This window comes from Gasterosteus aculeatus, chromosome 18, assembly GCF_964276395.1.
Source record: "Gasterosteus aculeatus chromosome 18, fGasAcu3.hap1.1, whole genome shotgun sequence".
Lineage (NCBI taxonomy): Eukaryota > Metazoa > Chordata > Actinopteri > Perciformes > Gasterosteidae > Gasterosteus > Gasterosteus aculeatus.
Window position 1 is genome coordinate 9,613,560 of NC_135706.1, and position 24,300 is coordinate 9,637,859.

At 48.6% G+C, this 24,300-nt stretch overlaps 2 protein-coding genes across 3 annotated transcripts in view; one reads left to right on the plus strand and one right to left on the minus strand.

Moving 5' to 3' along the window:
• Positions 1–555: 555 nt before the first annotated feature.
• Positions 556–2,829, minus strand: mrpl19 (mitochondrial ribosomal protein L19). Its single transcript, XM_040160845.2, has 6 exons — positions 2,589–2,829; positions 2,237–2,360; positions 2,017–2,135; positions 1,699–1,833; positions 1,263–1,444; positions 556–1,061 (listed from the first exon to the last, which is right to left on the minus strand). The coding sequence occupies exons 1-6, from the start codon at positions 2,764–2,766 to the stop codon at positions 840–842; spliced, it is 960 nt and encodes a 319-aa protein (XP_040016779.2). The 5' UTR covers positions 2,767–2,829; the 3' UTR covers positions 556–839.
• A 493-nt stretch (positions 2,830–3,322) lies between these two features.
• The window catches only part of eva1aa (eva-1 homolog A, regulator of programmed cell death a), a 50,341-nt gene continuing 29,363 nt past the window's right edge, over positions 3,323–24,300 (plus strand). For both annotated transcript variants that reach the window (XM_040160844.2, XM_040160843.2), the window contains exons 1-4: positions 3,323–3,560; positions 17,589–17,812; positions 19,215–19,338; positions 20,526–20,678. In XM_040160844.2, the coding sequence (XP_040016778.2) occupies positions 3,452–3,560; positions 17,589–17,812; positions 19,215–19,338; positions 20,526–20,678 (610 nt within the window). In that variant the 5' untranslated portion in view covers positions 3,323–3,451. The remainder of the gene's footprint in view (positions 3,561–17,588; positions 17,813–19,214; positions 19,339–20,525; positions 20,679–24,300) is intronic.

Below are 24,300 nucleotides of genomic sequence, written 5' to 3' on the forward strand. Positions count from 1 at the left end.
TCGGCGTGTTTATATACACACACACACACACACACACATTTACAGAGAGCAGACATAACATACGCTTTATGACGCTCTAACATACCACCTTGACACCACAATTTTCCATCCACAAGAGTAAAACTCTACCGGGTGTCCTCGCTGTACGGCCCCCCGAATACCAGGGTTGTGTTTGCAAAGTAAAGTACGGATGCCTGATCGGAGAAGCAGGTTTACTATTTAATTGAATTCTTCTGGCAATCTGTAAACCCAGAAGCTCCTCGCATCTACAACATGCAGGTGTAAAAATACTTCTAAACAAATAACAATCTGGAAGCATTTGTTCAACTGAAATAATACATTTACATACATTTGTTTTTTTAGCTTGGCAACGTTTCCCTCAAAACAGGACAGAGACGTGGTTATGCAACTGCTGATGAATGCAACATTCACAGAGGAGCAGCGCCACCTAGTGTCAAGACTCCACAGCGAACAGATGGCAAACTGATCAGACAGTCGTCAACAGAAACAATCTCCTACGGCGCTCAGGGAAACAAAATGTAATTGAAAACCTTGGAGGGTTTAATGGTTTTATTATGGAAACCGCTTAATGGAGGTCACGTGTTGGGACTATGACGATGAAAAAGCATTTACAGCAGACTGACGAAACAAAAAGGCGGCGGCATGACTTCTCAGACCATTTTCCACGTAGGCTTCGTCTCCGCTGATACGCTGGCGTGGCTGAAGTAACTCAACCTGGCGTTTTTTTTTTTTTTTTTTTTTACATCCATGCCAACTCCGTGTTCCTCTTTCTCCCCCACTCCTAGAAAGTCTGTTGATCCCCTTGCGGAGGATCTTTCTCACTTGCTCATCTCCTGCTGGACCTCGCGGAGGATCCGCTCCTCCAGGTTGGACGTGTCGTACTCCCTCAGCATGTCGTACTCCAGCCACGGGTGCGCCCACTTCTGGGCGTGCTCCGTCTGCTCCGGGGTCAGCGCCAGGTCGAAGCGAATGCCCTGGATATTGAACTTGGGCCGCTCCCAGCGTTTGGACCAAGGTTTCGGACGCATCCTGACCCTGATCTGGTGAATAAACACAAAACGTTAACATGCTGCAGTTCTTTGAAATCAAACCCACTGAGGGAACATTTTTACCTAAATGACTAAAAACATTAGAAAAGTGATACATGCAGGTGCATAAAGATACAACGAATGAGCTCGGAGACGCCCCCCTTTAATCCAGGCCTCTGTTATAAATTAGGGTGCATCTTGAAGACCTCCCACCTTGTTGACGGTCACCTCCCCGGTGGGGGAAAAGGGCACAGGCTTCATCTCCGGGTCCACGGTGCTGTACTCGCTCAGAGCGTCTCTCAGGTACACAAGGTTGTCGTCCAGCCTCTTCTCAAGCTTCAGCACGTCGATCTTCTGGATACGGGGGCTGTACATCTCGTAGCAGATCTCCACCCCTGAGCGACACAGACACGATGGAAAGCTGGTTCACTCCTTGTAAATATCGAGTCCTGTATTCTTCCTCAACCAAGTTACAAATGGCCAACACTTCCACAGGGATGTGTACATGAGCACAGAGGGGGAAAACTCAGGCAGATTTTATACTAAAACGTAATATAACATTTACATTAGTAGAGACAGTGATGACACAGCGTGTGTGACAATTTCCAAACACAGAAAACACTCACACAGAAAATAAATAAAAGCTCACCTTGATTATCGATGATGTTCCTCAGGACAAATGTGGCCCCCAGGCCCTTCCCCCCCCTCTGGATGCAAATGCCCACGAAGCGATTGATTTTCCCGCTGGCGTTGGGGTCGGCCATGGTCACTGCCAGGATGCTCCCTTAGAACAACCAAAAGCAAGTTACACTTATTAAAAATGTGCAAACAAACTTTTGAAGCCGGTGCAGAATTTGACAAAGTTTAGGAAGATCACATAAAAAAAAGAGGATCCGAGGGGCAACTTAATGAGAGGAAACCGGAAGTTTCGTCATCTTGGAAGAGTCACGTGTGCCCGTTTTCTCACCTACGTAGAATTCGGGGATGTGAAGGACTTTCCTCCTGCGGATCATGTCCTTCCTCTCGATGGCGAATTTAAAAGGATCCGTCCTCTGTCTCGGAGGGACAAACTCCGGGCTCAGAAACCTGAGAAGCAAACGACAAAGACAGTGTAAGAACACCACGTTTTACACACACACACACACACACACACACACACACACACACAGACTGACGCGGTTTCATACTTCCGCAGAGACGCCACGGTCTGTGTCTTGTCTATGATGACAGGTTTCGCTGGAGGAGAGAACTTTGGCGGCTCCTCGCCGTTGTGACCCGGAGCCGGACGACACAGCGACGTCGATACGAACCCTGGAAGACACAAGAAAACGCGACGAAGGGTGAGTCAGTCGGTCATGAAGCGGCGGTCGCTCGTCACGTTGAGCGGTGGCTATTAGCTAAAAGTGTCGCGTCGGCTAACGGGACGTTAGCTCGCAGGTGCGTTTTACGTTAAACTACGAGAACAACACGCCTTCAGAGCCCGACGTGGAACCGTGAAGTTTACCGGAGAGAAAGGAGCTTTGTCTTGTATTTGCTTACGTTCATTTTGGAGCCGCGGGTCTCGTAATAACCTTAGGGAGAACGTGCATCTGTGGAGCCCTTTCGCACAGGCTGCCATGTCTGACCTTCCGTTTTTACACGGGAAGTTGTACGGAAGCCGCGTGGGGAAATGCGCGTCTACGAAACGCGATTTCTTATGAGCTGCAGTGACTTCCATCGGCCGCAAGATGTCGCAGCCGCGTCATTTACATCATTCACCGGCTTCCATTTCAAATGCAAGTGCGATGTAGGAAGTAGGTCGTAAATAGTATGCATGTATAACTAAATCCGAGCGTTATTTATGGATGATTCCAAACCAAATTTGTTAAAGTACATTTTACTTCCACTCCAAAATGTATTAGAGGTGTGGGCGATATAACACTTTAAAAACCCTCCAATACAAGAACAGGTCCTGTATCCAAAATTGTATTTCAAAGCAAAAAATATCTAACAACATAGTGCACATAAACAATTAAAAGAAAAATATGATGAGTAAAGGAGGGGGGGGGGGCAAAAGGGCCCCCGTCAGGGTGTTATATAATTGGATAATGGCCTGTGTCTTGGTAGTGAAATCCGGGTCTTTGAGACCATGCAGGGGGAGCGGCGGTGCTCCAGGTGGGCTGCCTTCAGGAACACGCAGTCAGAAGCGCACTCCGGGAGCGGGCCACTGCTCGACGCGCACAGGGGGGAGGATGAGGGAGGACTAGAGAGAGACCCGGGAGCGCACATCTCCCGCACGCGACGCGCCACCTGGAGAAAGAACAACAACAACAAACAACAAAAATAAAAAATAAAAAACCAAATGTGGCTGCGGGACTTTCTGGCGCTACGGAGAAACTCGCGCGCACGTTGAGGCTTCAAGGATGTTCCTCTCAGATGGGACTCTCTCGGCCGTCACTTCTGCGCTCCTGCTGGGAATAACGTGCCTGGGCGTCCTCGGCGATCTCACCAAGGGCTCTGCAGACTTTTCAGGTTGGGGAAATTCTTTTTCTTTTGTTCACCTTCTTGTTTTGGAGACAAAAAAGCGGTCTTCTTTGCACACTTTAAAAAGCGGGTCGATGTACGAGTAAACAATTGGCACCGGAGATGAAACGCATGCACATTAAGCCATTACGCACGCTTTTTGGAAAGCTGGCCACTCTGGAATAAGTGTGCGCAGTGATTTCGGCGCAGCGAGTCTCCCAGGACGACCCGCGGCGTGCTGCAGCATGCTCACTACTATGTTTGTTCCAGAATGAACAACTTTAACACGGGAGACGGGGGGGGGGGGGGGGGGGGCTGTGCTTATCTTATGGCCAATTCTGACTCACGTTATGGGCACTGCGAACAACAGGGGGTCCCCTTTCCCGAAGCCACCTGGCCGCATACGGGATTAAAGGCTTGGTCTGTGCACACACACACACACACACACACACATCTCATTGATGCAATGCAGATAGGTGGGGTTAATGTGTTACTATACATGATGGGAACCATCGTCGAGACCAAGTGCACGGATTTATGGCTCAGAGAATAAAAAGCAAACTTCAGAGCAGTGCCCCCCCACACACGCCCCTGCTCTCATACAATCAGTTTGCAAGGTGAAGTCAGTGTTAGTCATATCAGTGCCTGGATCCCGCCAATTACTTCAGGTTTATGTGCAATCCGGTGTGACGGAATCCACGGGCTTTAAAAGGCAGCATATTGCAGAACTAATTGGGTTTTTTCTTTTTCTTTCTGTGTTGCATTAAAGGCCTCCGAGCTCCGTTGAACCCTGAGCCGGCCTGCGGGGGGGGGGGGTTCTGTTTACTGTGCCATAAAGCGGGAAGGCAGCGTTGTGTCGGTGTTAATTGGCCTCTAATGGGTCTAATGGTTGGCAACAAGCGGACTAACACTCTGGGGAAAAGGTGCTAAAGAGCACATGTGTGTATCATGCCGTGTGTGTGTGTGTGTGTGCGTGTGTCCAGTGTCTGCTCCTAATGAGCGGCAAAATATATCGCGGTCCTGCAAGTCCACTTGTCCTGGAGGTGGGCAGGAGACGCTGCTGTCATTTGCGTCACCTGCACCTGAGATCGGTTTTGTCTGCCGTCCCCAGGTTCGGTTCGTCCGTCAAGAACCGTGCGCCTAGAGAAACGCTGACCAAGCGCGCCCCCGGGTGAATGACGCCAGAAAGACGACTAAGAATACCTCAGGGACAAAGAAATCCTTCAGTCCTCACATTCTTGGCCGGCAGAGTCTCCCTGGAGACCGAGGGGAGGGTGTTTTGATTGGCAGGTGCTGCCAGGCCGATGGAAGTGGTAAATTCCCCCGTGGCTCAGGCCTCTTCTTGGGGACGCCGGGTCGGACCGCTGGTGGTGGACAATCCGGTCAGGCGGGTGAACCTGAGGGTGAAGTCATCCAGCCGTTGATTTTTATTTTTTCCCCCTGTTCCCGCCTCTTTCTGCGTGTCTTTGTATTTGCACCGTTTGTTGACATCTGGAGCAATCGCACCAACCGTGCCGTCATGTCGCCGGGTGTTTGGATTCTGTGTCTCTCCCCCCCCCTGTTATCATGTTCTATTACACAGCTGCCCCAACGGGTAATTACACGTGTGCAGCGAGCCGAGCCACACTTCGCAGCCCCCGGGCCAGCGCGGCGGGGCGAGCTAGTTGTGCACAATGTTTAACACGTCATAGATTATTCGCCGTCGGTGTCGTTCGTGCGAAGATTTCCTGCTTTTGTTTCTTTTAAGCGAGAGCGAGTAGCATCGTCTTTTTGTGTCCGTTGGACAACAACTTAGTATTGTTGTCCGGGGGGAATTGGTGGGATGTGTTTCTTTTTTTTTAATGACATTAATGAATAATTGATAATAATCGCTGGTTGCAGACAGCAAATGTGTTCCTGTTCATCACTTACTGGGGATAGAATTGGTTCTCGGTGCATTGTTTGTCTCCTTAAAGCGCAGAACCTTTTTGGACGCATGTTGTTCGTTATATACGACGCTGCCGACGGGGTTACAGTGCAGCAACTTCTCTTCGGTTGAACCCCTTTAGGCAAAAAAACCCTATTTAAACCCAGTGAATGGGATGCGAGGCTGTTTAGGGGCCAAGGGGGTCAGCTGAGGTCATCCCATGGTAACTCTTGAGTGTGTGCTTAGGGGGAAGTTATCATCCGTCTTGCTCTTTGTTCCCCCTCCTGTCGAGCCTCATCACACATGTCGACCACTGTCGGGAAGGAGAGGTCATGAATTTTAGATTGAGTTCAGAAGGAGGGCTGGGAAATGTTTCCGGGATCACTTCTACCGAAAAAATGAATCACTATTTTAAGTCATTTATCGAGCGGAAATGGTTTGACTCTGATTGTCAAATGTGATGATTGGCTGTATCCTCCTGTAAGTCTGAAATCATTGCAGACTGAGTATTTAAGGTTTTTACCTGGGATGGATAGTCTTTTAACAACCGCTTGCACTTTTGTAGATGAAGTATCTTATCTGAGAGCGGGGAGAAATGGAAAAGTGGAAAAGTACCATGTCAAACAATGTGAATGGCGCGTGTCGTGTATTCTGCAAGACACAGCGCGCTGCCAGTCAGTCGGGAATGAATTCACACAAAAGCCCCCCCCCCCCCCCCCCCCTACCCCCACCCATGTGAAGCGGTGACGTGTGAGCCGCATCTCGCTGGTAGTTTGTTCAACGTCCCCCGACCCAAATAATCAACTCGACCTCCGGCAAAGAAGCTCGGGGAGCTCCATCCTCCGGACGGAGGCCGATCAGCTGATGGCTTCACTGTGGGCAAGTGACGCCTGACACTGCAACACACACACACACACACACACACACACACCTATGCTTTTACCCCGTGTGCTATCGTCCATATCACTGAGCGCTACCAGAGGCCCCTCACATCTTAATCCGCTCTGCTCTCAGCCCACGCTCTCCTGCCCCCCCCTGCTCACACACTCCCTCCTCTCCCCCGCCGCCCCCACTCCTCCCCCCGGGGCTCGGCTGATCACTGTTTCTGTGTCTGTGCGCGCCAGGTGAGCGCTGTCTAAACAAATCCCGCCTCCCACTTGTTTTGTCTACAGTGGGGGGGGCTGGCATAAGGCCGCCTTTCTCCGCGGCTCAATGAGAGAAGGGGGTGGTGGGGGGGGCTGCCGGCGTTCAAAGAGCGTTGATGTGAGTGAGTCCCGAAGGAGAGAGAAAAAGTCAAGATGTTGTGATTCGTTGCGCGATCGCTTCAAAACACTGAGTTGTTGGGCGTCAACGGATGATGGGGGCAGGAGGGGGGCTTTAATTTGACGTATTGTTTGGAGACGCGCTGTGCATATAAGGCACCCATTCTTGGTCTAGACTCCTTATTCATCAGTCAAATCCACTAAGTTCGCTTTGTAGACGGGGCAAATGTTGCAGAGGGATTTTGTCAGGAGTTTCAAAATGTTTTATCAAATCTGAACCTGGTTTTAAATCCGCTTATGAAATCTAAATCCTTTCAAATCCCTCCCGAAACCCATTTAGGTGATGCTTTTTTTTTTTTTTTACAATATTTCAGTAACACATAAGAGTTGAGAACCAAAACCCTGAAGGGCCGCGAGGAGCTTTCAGGTGCACGTCATGCGGATAACGTTGGCGGCACAGAGGTCGCCCTGCAGTGGCAGCGTGCGGTTGTGTAATTTGAAGCGGATGTCTGGCACGATGGCGATGAAAGGCTGTGTTAGTTCTTCCCCCTGGATACAATAAGCACATAAACAAACGCGCACACACAACAACGTGGGGTTGGTGAGGAGAGGTGGAACCGAACTTCAGCGCGAGGAAGTGACGTCACTTTACCGCGTGAGGTACGCGAGCTGCCGCTTTTTGGACTTCAACAACACCTCGCTGGAGGGGATTCAGGACAAAAGCTTTTAATACAAACGTGTTAACAGGATTCGTGTGGAAATGTGGAAACTTAGACGTGGCTTTAAAAGCGAGCTTTTGTATCGACTGAGTCAAGTCTCGGCACACATATGACACGTTAACGTGCACCAATAGAACGTCTTTGTGTCTCTGCCAAGATGTGTGTGTTGCTGACGTAATGCTTGATTCATGATTTAGTAAAGTCCCTGTGTTGGCACTACTGAAGTCTGTTTGTCATTATGAAAACAAATACCATTTTACAAGCTTCATTGCAGAATTTGATTTGAATTTGTGGACCTCTTTTCGGGCGCTTTTGCGGGCTAAACGCCTGCACCGAGACCTGCAAACGTCGGGTGAGAAGGGCCGTGAGTGCAGAGAGGGGTAAGCTTAGTCTGTACTTGCGCTGGTGGAGCGCGATGGCAGCCGCGGCGCGTGTTTGCGCGTTCGGGAGGAGGCCCCGCACGTGGGTCGTGGCGCCTGGTTGTGCAACCTGGAGATTTGCCTAAATGGTCTCGCTCGATCACGGCTGTCAAAAATAATTCCCTGCTAAAAGCTCAAATTAAGCCTCTTCGAGATGCTTCAGAAGCTTCCTCAGATTATACATTTGGCCAAACCAATCAAATTGTTTACAGGACATCCAACCTCTGCTTCTTTCAAATGGCCGTGATGCTGAGATGGAGTCTTTCAGAGGGCGCGCACACAAGCAATGCAGTCGGCCGTGAATGTGGGACGAGCTTCCCTTGTTTGTGGCCGTGCTATTGCCTTTTTCGCTGTACTATTTGTCCGTACGCCGGTTTACAAACGGAGTACAAAGCAGCCCATCTGCAGAAACGCTCGCGCCGTGTTACTGTAAGCGAAGCTTAAGTGTTTGTGTATCGGCTTTGCCCGACTGTGGTTGAGACAAGGAAGAAGAAAAGGGCTTCGTAAATCCCAGTTATGGTACCAGTCCTTTCTTTTCCTCCGGTTTCCTTTTGGTTACAGTCCCTAACGTGTCCGAGTGGTCATTTCATTTGATTTTACGACGCGTGCAATTTGTAAAGAAGAACAATCAAATAGAAAGTCAACAATTCAGCATTTTCTTTTTTTCTCTAAATTAAATAAACCCAAACTACATGTGTGAAGCCGCCAATGTGCTGTATTTACGGCGGCGTTATCACTATGTTGACCTGGGGATTTACACAGCCTATGAAATATCACTGCAATCTGGGGGAGAGCAGGCGTCACCTTTTCCAAGTGCGTCTGTCTCCAACTGGAATTTTAGGGGGAAACTCCCAAAATTAACTAAAAGTGACCTACGTGGGCAGTGGATAGACTTCCAACCACCAGCCGAACAAGGCATTATGCCTTAATGGAGGCTTAAAATCAGCCCATAATTTGATAATCATCATTTTAGCAAAGATCACTGTCAATCCCTAAAACCCCCCCACATTTCTGGTAATGACTGTAATTGGGGAGAAAAGAAGGGTCTCATTCCTAAAGCAGTTAACTGCAAAGATGTATGTGTTTGTGTGTATGTGTGTGTGTGTGTGTGTGTGTGTGTGTGTGTGTGTGTGTGTGTGTGTGTGTGTGTGTGTGTGTGTGTTTGCACTTGCCCGCTCTCGCTCTCTGGCGAGGTGTGAGAAGCCCCAAAGAAAACACCCATGAAACATGTGAGGGCAATTCTTGAGTGACACCCCGAGCTCAGTGAGCTATTCCCACCTCTCGGCTCATGCAACAATTGAGAACGCAGCCCCATTTGTCATATTCGGAGCACCGGCGGTGTTTTCTGGGGGGGGAGAGTTTGTTTTCGCGTCGGGCGGGGGGGATCTGATAAGTGGCGATACCTGCCGCAGCAAGCACGAGAGGGCTGCACCAACCATTTAAAGGATGAAGCTAAGCCGTAAACAGAAACAAGTGTTGAGAAAGAGGCCGGTGGGCGTGTGCACATGTCCTCCCCACTTATGTGCAGGCTGCTAAATTGTGCTCTCAGCGGGCCACATGACACACACACACACTGAGAACCAGCGCACGCACACACACACACACACACACATTTTTTGTTCCTGCATCTCGGAGAATGTCAACCATGCTTTGATGCCCCTCCTCTCTTTTTCTCCCCGTTTCCTGGGATCTGATTTATGTTCCGTTTCGGAGTCAACTTGTCCGCCTTGATCTGGCTTCCTTTTTTGTATCCTTTGTTCCTCCCTCCCACTGTCCCCCTCTTCCGTCTTCACCTCATGCTTTGTTAGGGAAGGAGCGTTTTGAACGCCATTAGTTTTTTTTTATTTTTTATGGTTAGATTAAACCCTCCGAGAGGAGGGAGGGAGAGAGAGAGACAGCGGGGAGCGATGGAGAGGTAGAGAGGTGGGGCATGGAAGGGCCAGTCTGAACAAGGAGGCATTGTGTAGCCCCCCAACTGTGTCGGACTGACAGTCTGCATTACAGCACGCTACAGCGGCCCGCTCCCCAAAGCACCGCTAATCGGCTGCTTACGGGCCTCTGTGGCCAGCTCAGGTAAGGGGGGAGGGAACCAGACATTTTCTCTCTTTGTCCATAGTAACCTATTAACCCCCCCCCCCCCCCCCCCAAAAAAAATGGACAGTTTTCTTTCCAGATTTATCTTGAAAAGTCACCGTCCTGTTAAACTGCACTGTTACGTGGCCCCGGAGCTGTTGGCCGATTGGTTGGTGGAACTCCGGACCAGATGTCATTGGTGGTTTTTACCATGACAATAAACATCCTCGTGCATGTTGTAGCTATCGCCCGTTTGAATTGCATCACGAGGACATTTTGGTTGGTGGGCATCGAGCTAAAGGCTAACCTCAGCATGCTAACATGGTCACCGGGACATAAATAGGCTCATTGGCAAGTCTAATGTCTTCTGATCACAATGTGGTTTAGCATGTTGGCATTTGCTTGTTTGATTAAAACGACACTACATAAACTGAAAAGGTTGGATGGCTCAAAAAGTCGCACAATTCATCGTCAATGTGTGCACCAAATGTAACGGTAATTCATGTAATTACAAGTGTGGCAGTGGATGTTATACAAAATCCAGACTGTAGAGTCCGCGGCCCCTTGGTAGCTACAAAAACAAACGGGCACAGTAAGCTCTCACATCCAGTCTGTTCACTCCTGAAGATGTGTCTCTCCCTGCTAAGTCCCATTGGACACACATCAGGCAGCTTTTCCCTCCCTCGGCTCCTAAGGAGCCGTTCTATTGCTTGTTTTCACGGAACAGTCCTCCGATAAGCTTGTTAATTCCCGAAAAAAGCCCGGCCTCCCGATGCCCACCCACTCCTACCTTTTCTTTTTTTTTTTTTACTCAGAGGAAATACCTTTATTTTCTCACAGCACATGCACGAACCTCCATAGAGGTATGCCGCCTTCTGTTATTGGATTAAAACCCATTAAATTAAGGGAAAGAGGAGAGAGCAATAGAATTGCTGCCAGGGTGTAATGGAAAAATAGAGCTTGCATAGTGTGAGAGTGTCGGGTTGTGGGAGGTAAAACAATGATTTTTCTGCATCAATAACGTTTGCTGACTAATTATAAGAAATATGCTACTTTAATTTATAACTTAATTATGAATCATACGGTCAAAATTCTTAATCACCATCATTATCCTGACATTTCAGGATTCTTCACTCTGAAAACAACAAGTAGAATTAAAAGTCTACAGAATGTTGGACTTTGTGTGAAACACATTGTAGATTGTCAGATGATTCTCCAGTGACGACGGATTCACGTTCTGATCCTGGTTTGCTCCCTCAAAGAGATCAGCCTTCTCCGACTTCAAATGCATAATTTACAGTGCGAATGAGTATTCGCTGCTCGTCTGAATTAATTGCTCAGCAGCAGAGAATGAGAAGTGAAACGGGATCCTTCCGTCTTGACCCCTCTCTGTCCCCTCTAAGCCTCAGACTACCACCGCCCCACCCAACGATCACTTAAGCCCAATCTGCTGATGAGAGGACGCCTAAAGAAAGGTGCATCTGCCCGTCACGTTGGGACACTAATTCTCACACACTCGTGCGTCTGTCTGCGGTCTGCCAGACTGCGGCCAGTGATGAGGCCGTCTGGGTGCCACCCAACTCTCCCAGGCCATAAAAGTGACCATTAAAATGACAGATTCCCCTCCCTCCGGCTCTCTGTGGCCCCATCTCACTCCCTCTCTCTCTGGGCCTTTCTTTTTGACTCTTGTGAGCGTCTGGACTGGCATCCAAACATCAGGGAGGCTGAGCCCCCCCCCCCCCACCCCAGACCCCACCTGAGCCATGGCAAGGAACGCACACCTTCAGAGGCTGTGAGTAAAAGCGTCCTCTCACCCAGTGCCCTTTGACCCCCCCGGGGGTCGTAAGGAGAGGCACGTGCTCACGGAGGTCACGAGAGGGCTTTGGGTGGGACCAGTTTTAAGGGGAGCCGGTCGGTTAGACTCCTCCGTCCAACCGTGAGGCCGGCAGATGTTTAGTACCCAATCACCCCCCCCCCCCCCCCCCCAGGATGGTCTTAGACAACAGACCCACAGGGGGACGTCCTCCCATTGTCTGCAGCAGTAAGCCGACGCCGATATCCACACATATGTCGACCGCTGCCTTTTTGCCACCGTGGCCTCAGATTCTCTTTCATCCAGGCCAAAAGGATTTATTTATGTCCACTTTGGACTATTTGTACCTGTCATTTTGAGTCCAATGCAAAGGCTCATTACATATATATACTTATATATTATATAAGTTGTGATTTATTGTCTTGTCTGTGATTTATTGTCTCAAATGAAAATATAGATTTATCCTTTCAAGTTCTATTTGTGCTAATACACCCGCTCCATCAGAAGCCCGGGAGACTCAAAGAAAGCTGAGGCCTGAGCTCAGGGTGGAAGTTTGTGGATCGTGTCCAGCAGATTGACATCTGTGGGCCTCTGCATGCCTCCGTGGGCTTAAGTGCATATACACATGTGTTTGTGTGCATAGGTGTTCGAAAGATAAGCCATCGGGCAAGGACAGTGTTTGTGTCTCCGGTTTAATGACTTCAGCTGCTCGGGCTGCGGCCCCCCTGTCTGTTGGGAGAGGAAGGGGCACGTCTGTGCAGACTAAGGAGACCCATCACCTGTGGATCTTTATGCACAGCACACGACAGGCCCTGTTTAACAGAAAAAAAGCGTTGTAATGCACTCACGTTCGACGTCTAGATGCGTATGAGCTGCTCCTTTTTTCGTTCGCCACGCTATTCGCAATTATATGAGCTGTTTGTGATGTGACGTTTTAGAGCCATGCTGGTCTACATCCCGGAGAGGAGGGGAGGAAACTCTTCAGTGTGAAGTCAAAGAGGAAAAGCAATGCTGGGGTTAAATCCAGGGGACCGACCTCACGTCATTAAGCCCCCTCAGCTGAGTGTGTGTGTGTCTGTGTGTATAGTAAGTAGTCTAGGAACCCTGCACCTCGCTCACTTCTTCAGCCGTCACGTGCCACCCAACGATGCTGCCAATGCCACACGAGCCCACTACTCACACACGCTTCCCCACTGCGCCTCGACGTGCTACCAACGACTGAGAGCGCATGAATTCTGAGTTATCGCAGCTCCCAAAACTGTGTAGGCGCTCCCTGCTCTGATCCACCGGCAAAACAGCCTGGTATTCTCATCCAAATCCAGCTTTTTCCATCTAAATCCTGCTTTGTGAGTAAGGCAGAGACCAAAAACAGAGAAAATAATTAAACTAAACAACAGCAGGAAGGCCGCGTTCATAATCCTGCACCATAACAAACTGAACGATGCTGCTTTTCTGATGTGAGCAGCATGTTCGTTCGTTCACCCAATCTCCAGATCACAACATTTCATTAAATATCATCTCTTAGCCAAAAGGGCAGAGGGTGCATGTTTGTTCAATTTCATGCACAAAATTGTCTTTTTAGTCGCTCAGCACTTATTGCAACACTTTAAAAAACGGTTCTGCTCAGCTCAAATTTAAGGTTTGAGCAAAATATCTCCGTGCTCTTTCTCTGCCTTTTAGCCGAATTAAGTAGGTAGAAAGTAGGTTAATCCAAAACATGACTATAGCTGCACGACTAATGCATTGTAAGCAGAGGAATGCAGTGCATTTTAGGAATGCATTTTTTTTTTTAAACCCAAATCTAAAAGGCTTAGCAGTTTTACAGCAGCCGTTGGCCGTGGCTTTCTCTTGACGTTGTGTCCGTCGTGCAGCGGTGTGTCCTCCGCGGCGTCCACGTCTCTTCACGGCGGCGGTCTCATTTCGCGTCGAGGCACCTCGTCAACGCGGCGAGTCTTCAGCTCAAGTTCAGGTACGAAGAGGTTGAATGCGTTGAGTTTTGACGACGTGCCGTTTAGAGTCGGTGGTTGTCTTGTCCAAGCGCCATGTCCCCCTGTGCCGCCTCTGCGGTTGGAGGAGGAATGTAATTACTACGAGGCCTAAAGCCACCAACTCGGGCCTTTTTAGACCTCTGCTGCCACATCCTGTGAGCATTGGCTTCCTTTTTATACTTTCCCTCAGCTTTTTTTCATTCAGAACAATACGCTGGTTTCTCTCGTCCAATCGAAACCAATGCCCTCTTGACCTCTGGATTATTCAGCATGTCTTTATCTTCCGCCTTCTTTCTCCGTCACTCGTCGTCTTCTTTTCATAGTCCCCTTTGTCTCCTCTAGAGTGTTGCCAGAAAGCGTCTTTGAGGGAAAACCTTCGCTCTTCCCAGTAATCACCAGTTGGCGGAAAAGGCTCCTCCTCCAGCGGCAATCCTGCATCTTTGAACATTTGATGGCTGTAATTTGCCTGAAATAACACCAATAAAATCATGAAGCTGTAAATGCCTAAATAGCTAATGTAGCGAGATGAAACGTGATCCAGCCTTTTGATTTGGTGATTCTTAAGAAGGTCTTGGTTTTCGTTCTTTCTATGGAATGTTCTTTTGATGCATGATCTATTTAAAAGTAGCAGTTACAACTCTTATTCCGTCCTGCTGATCATCACTGCAAAACAATGTGAACTGGAACCTTTGAACCACTAGGCTAAGATTGAATTTTCTACACTTCCTGCAAGACCTCATCATTCTTTCCACATTTCAACAGGCTTTACGAACCTCACAAGCGACATAAATGGTTGTTTATTTTAAGTAGTGGAATAATAAGCAGAATCAAGCATGTGCTGTTATAACCCCTCAGTAATGCATTGTTCCTGCTCCAGCCAATAGGAGGAGGTGGCATCTTTCAAATGCAGGGGAAAGCCCTGACTCCACCAGAGCTCCACCTGAGCACCTCCGCTCAGCGGACCATGAAGACCTGGAATAAAAGAGCTTCCCTTTGGTCTGATCTGAAAGGAGACACCGGTTCTATTGCATTGGGAGGTCCGGTTGGGGAAATGCACGTTATGTAGAAGTAATAACGAAGCATACGTACCCACAATCTGCAATGGGACGTGACCTGCACCGGGGGGGGGGGTGTCTTTGCCAAACAGGCCTCTTTGTTTGTCATGTTGACACAACACAGCAACCCATCACTAATCCCCATCATACCTGACCTCTCAACCGGCGGGTCAGACTTCAGGGTCACCACATGACCACAAATGAGGAGCCGGCGATCACAAGGGGTCTCCCATTCCAGCGTTGCTTTACAGAAAACCGTTGCCTCTCGCATCGTATGACAAGCTCCCACCGGAATCACGAAGCAGCTTTCCGTCGCCTTGCGTTTTCAACCAACCGCCAAGCTGCTTGTGCGGAGAATTAATCGGGCCGCTTCCGAGCCGCTTCGCGACAAAAGCCTTTTACCGCTCGTTCCCGGACATCATCATCGCGACCGCAGCCTCCTGTCTTTTTAATGAGGGAATAAAGAAACCAGCAGACATAATACAGCGGTGCCTTTTGTCAAGGCAAAGGGCACGGAGCTAGTTAAGGGAAGGAGTCTGGCCCCACATGAAAAGGAGCGGGGAGGACAAGAGAGACGCCTGGGTGTTCCTCCCCCTGCATTGTTCGGCCTTCTGCCTCTGAGGGACACCTGTCATTGGCTGGCCGAGACACACAGGTGCCTCAACCTCGCCTGATTTGTTCGGCCTTGAAAGGAGTCTTCAGTCAACAGGTACAGCGGGAAGGGAACAATAGTGATGATCCTGAAGAAGACAGAGAGAGAGAGAGAGTGGGAGGAGGATTTCTTTAGAAAGCACCTGAGGGGTTTGTGTGAGGTAATCTGTTTGGCTTCACCCACCGTCTCACTTTGTGCGGCAGGAGGGAGGCGGATCCGTGTTTTTTTGTCGGCGCTCAGCGATCCCTTTCCCCGACGACGCCTCCCAAGAAGCGGCATCTGCAGAATCCACCCAACCTTCATAACCCGGGGGCCATTTCCACGGTCACGCCCCTGCAGCCGCGTGGTTTCTCATGGCACGGGCGCGCTGCCAAGGATCAGGTCTTAATAATGTGATAAAGCGCGTTACCCCCGGACGCACCGCACACCCTGGCCTCAGGAACCGAGCGCCATGGCTTGTTTGTTTTCACGTTTTCTATGCATGTGTGTGTGTGTGTGGTCTAACTGCCGGGGGGGATGCCTAGTTCCCTCTCGCCCCGGGTGGAATGTGGCAGACCTGCGTGTGTGAGCCGGCGATCGCTGTGGGAGGGAGAGAGACTAGTTAAGTCCACAAGACTGTAAGAGAGAATCTAAATTTCAGTAAGTGACGGCATAAGTGCAGCGGGAAAAGAAAAAAAGAAAAGGGTTGAATTGGGTCACTCGCACATGAAGTCGTGTAAAGAGTGTTTCATTGTTCAAATACAGACAGCCGACATGTTCTCTCACCAGATCTTATCTCAGGGTTCCAACTTCTTTGATATTAAACCAGTATGACGGATCGGACCTAGTTTGGATCAAATAAAATAAACAATTTTGCTGGTGCACCTGTCGTCCATTTTCACAACCCATAATTCCATAACAGGTGGAAACCTGCTGCTGTGAGCTTTAATACGCATCTCCGTTCAGAGGCCGACCTTTCAAAGCCTGAGAATGTTTCCCTCCTTCTGTCTTTTATCCGTTGTCATGGTGATAATGTGTGTGCTTTGCGTCCACGCGTGTGTTTCCTCTCACTCTACCCAAACGCTAACCAAATACAGATAATTGAATCACAGTGTTTCCGCTTTCTGTGTGTGTTTGCGTTCACTTCTCTTTAAATGTGTTTGCAGAGCACTTAGAAGGAAGCTCGAGCTCAACCAGGAAGTGGTTTTCAGTTGAGAAAATGGTACAAATCGTTGCACTTCTTTGACTTGTCTCTGTAGGAGTTCAATTCATTTACAGTAACCTTGATGAATTTGGAAAATTAGACAAGAAAAGTATTTCCTTCTGCTCTTTTAAAAGAATGAGCGCTTTTGTGTGATTTGCACAACAAGCAGCTGCCAATGCTCTTTCCATTAAATGGTTTATATAATGTTTTTTTTTATTGACTACGTATATTACCAGCTGGTTGTGTGGGCAAGACAAATATACTGTAGTTGCTGGCAACATACTAAAAGAAATAGAAAATGTGAGCATGAAGAAAGGCCGCTCCATGATGTGGCAGGTGTATCCGAGGCACCCGGTGGCTTCGTAGTGGCAGCGCTCTGCAGAGCTACGCCTCAGAACTGTGCAAAGCGCCCAACGAGGAGGCATGTGTGTCTCCCGGTAACGAGAAAGTGTAATAAAGTCGGGCTTTAAAAATCCTCCCTGTCAGGTATTCAGGTAATATCAAGGCAGATACGCGTGGGTTCCACAGGCATCACCGCCGGGCCAACGACCAACGGCAAAATAAGCTCCGGCTTTTACCCTCTCTGTGTTATTGGGGCATTCTGGGCCTGGAGGGGTCTTCTAGATGTAAGCAGTGATCTGTCGGGGCTCGCTGAAATGCAGCTGCTGCAAATGTCCGCGGAAACACGTGATTTTGCAACAGAAAGATCACCAGAGACCCTTTAAAAGATCACACATATGATGCAAATGAGGGAGAGGGTGTCGCGGGGGAGGGGGGGGGGATTAAAAGGTTATTTAGCTTAGGCAATGCAAAGCAGTGGTGAGCTTTAACTTGCTAAGTAAGGATTTTCTCCTTTATTGGTTCCACTTTAGTGAAATAAACGCGCAGCTTAAAGATGTCTGTTGATGTCGATGGGCTCCAGAGATCCGACGTAACGGCTGATTTGGCGTTTCTTGCTGTCTCCCAGGTTACCTGTCCAAAGTGTTGAGGAACTACAGCGAGCAGGCGTGTGACGGCGACTTCCTGTCTGTTCGCTGCCCGCCCCGCACCACCATCACCGTCCAATCGGCTTTCTACGGGAGGAGAGGCGCCTCCGACCTCCCGCAGTGCCCGCCGACCTACCAGGCCCTCCTGAGTTCTTACACCGCCTGGGAGGATAAGCGATACTGTTCTGTGTCCACCGCACTGCAGGTCGGTGACCTGAAAGAGTTTGTGTCAGAGAATAATCTTTCTGTCATCACTTTGGTTACTTTTTCTTATATTCCTCATCATTGGTGGACTACGCCTCTGTTAATTAGTCCCTTGTGTCCCAGACCCTTTCTCTCTCTGTTATTGGCTTTTATTCTTCAGTTCGTCCACTCTTACACACAAACACACACCTTCAAAATAAAAGCTCCTCTTGAGAGAAAGTGTCCTGTAAAATTGAGCATGGGTAATATTTTCGAGGACCACGCTGATTGCGTAATGCTTTGTGAGGACGTTTTCCGGCAAATTACACCCGCTAAAGAGGAAGCATGCTTGTTCCCGTGAGACAAAGAGATTTCACGGGGTCTTTGCCTCAGCATCCTCTCCCAAATTGGGATGCGGCCGGAGTAGAACCCTCCCTTTTCAGCGTCAACACAAAACGCACATACAAGCACACAAGCATCCTGTTCAGCATTCACTGGGTCCTTTGGTTTATTCCTGGTGCCCCTGCCTTCCAGCATCGAACACCCTCCGTTTCCACAAGGGGCAGGGCGGCCATGGACGCACAGGCACAGAGAGAGCTTTGTGCTGAAGTGAGAGAATGACTGACTGCTGCGCCACACACACACACACACACATTAGTACGACCCTGAAGAATCCCACCATACGACCTGTTTGTGACCCCGGGTCGGTTGGTATTTTATGTATCTCTCCATAGGAATATATATATAATATTCTAGGGTATCCCAATTTATATCCCAAAATGCACATCTAAATATTGTTTAAATAGGCATTAAAAAAAACACATACTGTTCTGTAAGTTGCATTATACAAAATACAAATAGAAAAGTGGTTGCCGATTGATGTTTGGGAAATCTAGTTATTCATTAATTGACGAATTGTTTCTCTATTACAGGTAATTCTTAATGAAAAGTCAACTAGAAGCGGTCAGCATTGTGGTACTTTTATATGATTTTATATGAACGATGTCTTTTACCTTAAAATATTAAACCTGCTTGAATCGATTTTTTTTCTTCATTTTCTAAATCATTCTTCATTCTAAATTCCCCCGTTTCTGTAAAATGGTTTTATAGTATATTTCATTGAGTCATTCCCATTGAGAGTGGGATTCCGGCAGCGGGGAAGCTATTGTGTTGGAATGTGCTCACCTGTGTTTCCAGCCGGCTGAAGATGATGAAACCAGAGAAGCCAAAGGATGCCAGGAAATGAGTGGCGGTGCTTTCTCTTCAGACGCTCCTCTCCTCCTGATTCCCATGTCTGTACGCAAAGCCTGTTTGATGTGGTTTTAGAGTTTTTTCTGATCTTGGTCTCTTTGTTCTCCCCCCCCCCCACCCCCCCTCCCACACACACACACACCTACCTGCTGTCATCTATTGTCCTGCTTTAGAAAATGCTGGACGAGTGCCAGGACAGAAGGAGCTGTCAAGTCCTTGTCAACAGCCGCGTGTTCGGGACGGACCAGTGTCCCGGCAGCAGTAAATACCTCATTGTGTGGTACAAATGTCGACCTAGTAAGTCCCTCGCCGCCTCGTATCTTGACAGCGATACATGTTTGGGTCTGTTCTCCCTACTGGGACAACACGCTTCTATGCTTCTCTTTCCTCACACACCTCCACATGCAATCAGAAACGCACCGGGGGAAGGTTCATTTAGGATTATTATATATATATATATATATATATATATATATATATATATATATAATAATCAACGACAATTGTTATTGGAGCTAGAAGTTCAGTTCTTCATTCTTTGCTTTCAGTATTTGAAAAGAAAAATGTAGGAATTTGTCAATGAGAAGAAAAATATTGTGTTTTGACAGCTATACCTTTTAAAATTGGGATTGTTATATAATTTTCTACACCGGATTAAGCATTGCAGTATCTACCTGACTCATTTCGGTTGCTTCACTAAAAAAAAGTCCAACTCCTCACTCCTCTCCCTTCATCCCTCCCCTCCCCTTCTCCCTGTGAGCCAGGAAGCTAAGAGTATCACTCCAGAGGGGAGCCACAACAGTGCAGTAATCCCACCCAGCTTCTGCTCCCCATTCACGGCTCAGTGCCGCTACAGCGACCAGAAGTGGGCATTAACCCCCCGCCCCCCCTGTACCCCCACCCTCCCCACTTTTGCTTCTCCTACCGGACCCCGGGGGCCAATCAACAGATCTTTGTTCCCCGTCACTTAACCAGTGACTTGTCAGTGAAAGAGAGAGAAAGGCCTGCGTGGGGTGTTAGCGAGGTGCAGCGGACAGGTGTCGCTGCCTCTGAAAGGAAAGGGCAGGTGGGTGGAGGACAGAGGAAGGAGAAGGAGAAAGGCGGTGGGGGGGGAGAAGGGTAAACCCGCCACCAAGAGATGCAACAAACTACGCCGTGGCCCCTTTTCTTTCTTTTTTTCTGTCTCCTGCATTCCTGTTCCCCTGCTCCCCACGTGGACGCGGAAGTGTTTCCGTCCGCCGGCCGGTGGAGCAGCTCCTGCCGGTCACAGGTCGCTGTGGCTGGATGTGTGTGAGGAATGCACCCTGCGTGGCTCTACACGTCCCACTGAGCAACTCCACCTGCCTATCAATGGAGCCTCGTCTGCCGGTTCCTCCGCTTCCAGAAACGCGTGCTGCTTCGTTTTGTTCTTTTCTGTTTTTTGGGGTTTTTGTTTGTTGTTGCTCTCAATCAACGCGTGTGTCCTCTGCTCTTTCTACCACCAGACGAGTATAAGAGCAAGGTGGTGTGTGAGGAGGAGCGCATGAGGCTGAGCTGCAAACCGGGTATGCAGATCGCCGTTTACTCCGCCATGTTCGGCCGAACTCAACAGGGCACCCTGGAGTGTCCCCCGCACCACAGGAGGGCCCCGTCAGTAGGTGAGGCACCTCGTCACTGGCCCGCCGGTGTTTGGCGAGAGGGGAGGCTGCTGTCACATGATCGGTGATAAGTGGGAGGGGTAAAAGATTTAATGTGAACTGAGGTCAACGTGACTGTTGTACCAGCTGTCAACCATGCACACGTGCACACACCCGTAACCAGTAACCAAGGTGACCAAGTTGACACCATGTTTGTGATGCTACAGTGACTGCGTGTTCACATGCAGGTCGCCGCGTGCGACACTTTCTTTGACAGCTTTTCAATTTTAATGCAGTCTTTTTAAAAATGATCTTTGATTGAGCTCAAAAGACCCGTTTTCTCTTTGTCATGACAACTAACTGTTCGCGTACTGACAGGTTCTGTCAGAAAGAGCTGAAAGCCTCACAGCAGAAGCCGGCGAGACATTCCCGCAGTGCCTGAGGCTCAGAGGCCTCGGGTGTTTTGTAGTGAGAGGGAATCATAATATCATCCATACTATTGACATTAGGAGCATTTGCTCCATTCACAGCTCCGGTCTCGGGGTCAGCGTGAGGTCAGGAGAGGAAACCGGTTTCTGAAGACACCAGCTGAGGATGCAAATCGAGCCAATTTGCTTTTGCATGATGTTAAAATGAGTCTCATTGTCAGGCTAACGTTCTCATCTCAGGCTTCAGGTCCTCTCGGCTTTGACTTTTTTCTTGTTGCTAAGATTAGTCGTAGCGAATACAATAATCAAGCATCCATCCGATCTTTATTTATTCACAAAAAGCCCGAACTCCAAAGGCTGCCCGACTCATAACTAGTTACATGTCCTGTGTCATGTCATGTGACTCTTTAACACGTATTCCTCTTGTCATCAAGAACGCCGAGGGACACGTGTGGAACCACCACTGAAGCTCAGGTCGGTTGGGGTGGGATGTAGATCAGGTGTCTCTGTCGCCCAAAGCACAGAGATCGGCCCGTAGAAAAGCGACAGTATTGAGTTCCCTCCAAGTATGTGAGTGTGTCTGTGTGTGTGCGTGTTATTTTGGGGAATGTTACAGGTTTTAGTAAAACCACAGCTCCTCTATTTGGCCTTAACTTGTTCTGCCTTTGTTTCATTAACGTGCAGAAGGAAACGTGAACTGATGTTAGTGCTTGTGAATATACACAGGCGTCAGCCACCTAATAATCAGACCCATATAAAGAATGGCATTGTGTGCGTGTGTGCGTGTGTGTGTGTGTGTGTTATCGTATACTCTATAAGCATCCAGGTCTGCTCTGCAGGAATCTCTGCCCTCCTCCTCATGCAGGTGGACCAGGAATGTCTACGTAGGGGAGACAATCGTGTCCTGATATCTGGTTTCACACTCGGGATTAAATACAGTATAGTAATCCATCGAGGGAAAACTCTACTGTTACAGATAATGATTGTGTTTGCCATCAGATCTCGTGTGACTTTGTGACTTAAACTGTTTTCGCAGACTTTACGTACACAAACGCCTCGTTGTTCCTGTTGAGCACGTTGTTATTTTTTATTCACACACTCCAAACGCCTCCTCAGGCGCTTCCAGACTGTCGGGACGTCCCTTTGTGGGATTTCCCCCGTCCACCGTGTCTCTGATGTGGCTCCCGTGTCACCAGGAGTAGGAGGTGAAGCAGCACGCAGATGGTTTCATATGAAATGACTCGCAGGCCGAGGTGGTTCGGCGGTTCGGTTCCTCACTCGCTTGTTTCCATTTGCCGTTCGCGTGTCTTGTCGATGAGGTGAGAGGTCCTCGGCTCAACGCGCACCGCGTGGCTGCACCTGCCCAGGTGAACTGTGCGTGTATGCAGTCAGATGGACGTTACCGTGTGCAGCAGCAAAGCGGGGTTCATCCCGAGGTTGCAATTCAACACCAGCCGCCTGTCGCGTACAGATAGATTCTGTTTTTGTGGCCTGCTGGCGACCGTCTGTAAAGGAAGCCTCCTTTTTTTTTTTGCACAACAAAACATATTTAGCTTGTGAATTCTGCAGCATGTTTAAAAACACGGAGAGCCATAGAGAGCGGTTAATCTTGCTTTACCGTATCCAAAGGCCCTACGGAAAATATGACCAGTGGCCACGCTGGCATGTGTCCCCAAAAGTAAGACCTCTTTGATCTCCTTTGCCCGGTTCTAGGGTGGAGGGGGGGGGGGGGGGGGGTTAGGGCAGGTCTTGGCGGCGATGGAGAATCCTCAAAGCAAAAGCTCCTCTCTCATCTGTCCCATTACCATCACACACACCTCTTGACATCTAAATAGAGGTGCTCGGCATGCAGGGTCTCAGGTGGCTTCTTCTTCCTTTTTTTTTCTTTGAAGGCCATCGCGCTTTCACTTTTGGGTTTGTGCTCCGGACAACAAGGCTCAAGATGTTTTGAAACCGTGAGCACGGACGGCCCGCCGTCTCATGTGATCACAGCAGCTTTTAAAAGCCCAGCATGCACAGCTGCAGGTCAAATTTAACGCCTTTAGGATTCTGCTCCAGTTGTCGGCGTGAGCGCTGCTTCTCGGTTACTCTATCTGCATTTCTTTCTGGCTGCGTACGGAGCAGATAGGACTCGATTAGATCAAATACAGTTGGTTGGGTTGAAACCTGTCGCGCTAAAGCAATAGTTATAGCTGGATTCTTAGGTGGTCGTTTTTTTTCTTCTAAAACAACAACCCTGACGTTTATATTCCAGGTACCAATGACTTCGGTCTGTTTTCGAGGATGACGCGTTGGTTTAAGGTGTAGGGCAGCGGCTCCCCACTGGTTGGAATAGAGATGTGGTGTTTGAATGTAAGAAGACTGTTTTTGTTCCAAGTGCCTCTTACTCTAGAACAGCGGTTCCCAAACTCAAGAATGCCGCGGCCCACTTTGAAATCTGAAAATCTTTTGCGGCCCACCCAAACCTTTTATCACAACTCTGATGGTAAATGGTAATGGTAAATGGACTGTACTTGTATAGCGCTTTTCTAGTCTTCCGACCACTCAAAGCGCTTTAACACTACATGACATCATTCACCCATTCACACCCATTCATACACTGATGGCAGGAGAACCATACACAGTGACACCTGCCATCATTAACTAACATTCACACACTGTAGTCGCAGCTACAGGAGCAATGTTGGGTTAAGTGTCTTGCCCAAGGACACATCGACATGCGGGTTAGCCGGGCCTGGGATCGAACCGACAACCCTCTGATTGGAGGACGACCGTGCTCCCCACTCACCCACAGTCGCCCCATGTTATTATGTTATGTTATGTTATTCAAAACATAAACTAGGGATGATTAAATGACCTTAAGAATTGAACCAATTAAAAATGTATTAACCGACAATGAACGTTTTGCATACCATTTTCTCCGGAGCTCATATACTTTTATTACTTTAATACTACAAGAGGGCGCCCTGTTTGACATTATTTTGTTTGGCGGCGCCTTTGGTTGAATAACGACAGCGAGAGCCTTATTGTTTTATTAATCTGTTTGTGCTTCATCAATTAACGTTTCACATAACTAATGTGCCGCTAGAATTGTTCAAATAATCTAAATATTTTATATTAATTTCAAACTTTTCAAAATTGAAAATTAAAACCATTTTATTTATTTATAGTAACTGACCTCTCGTGGCCCACCTGCAGTACCTTCGCGGCCCACA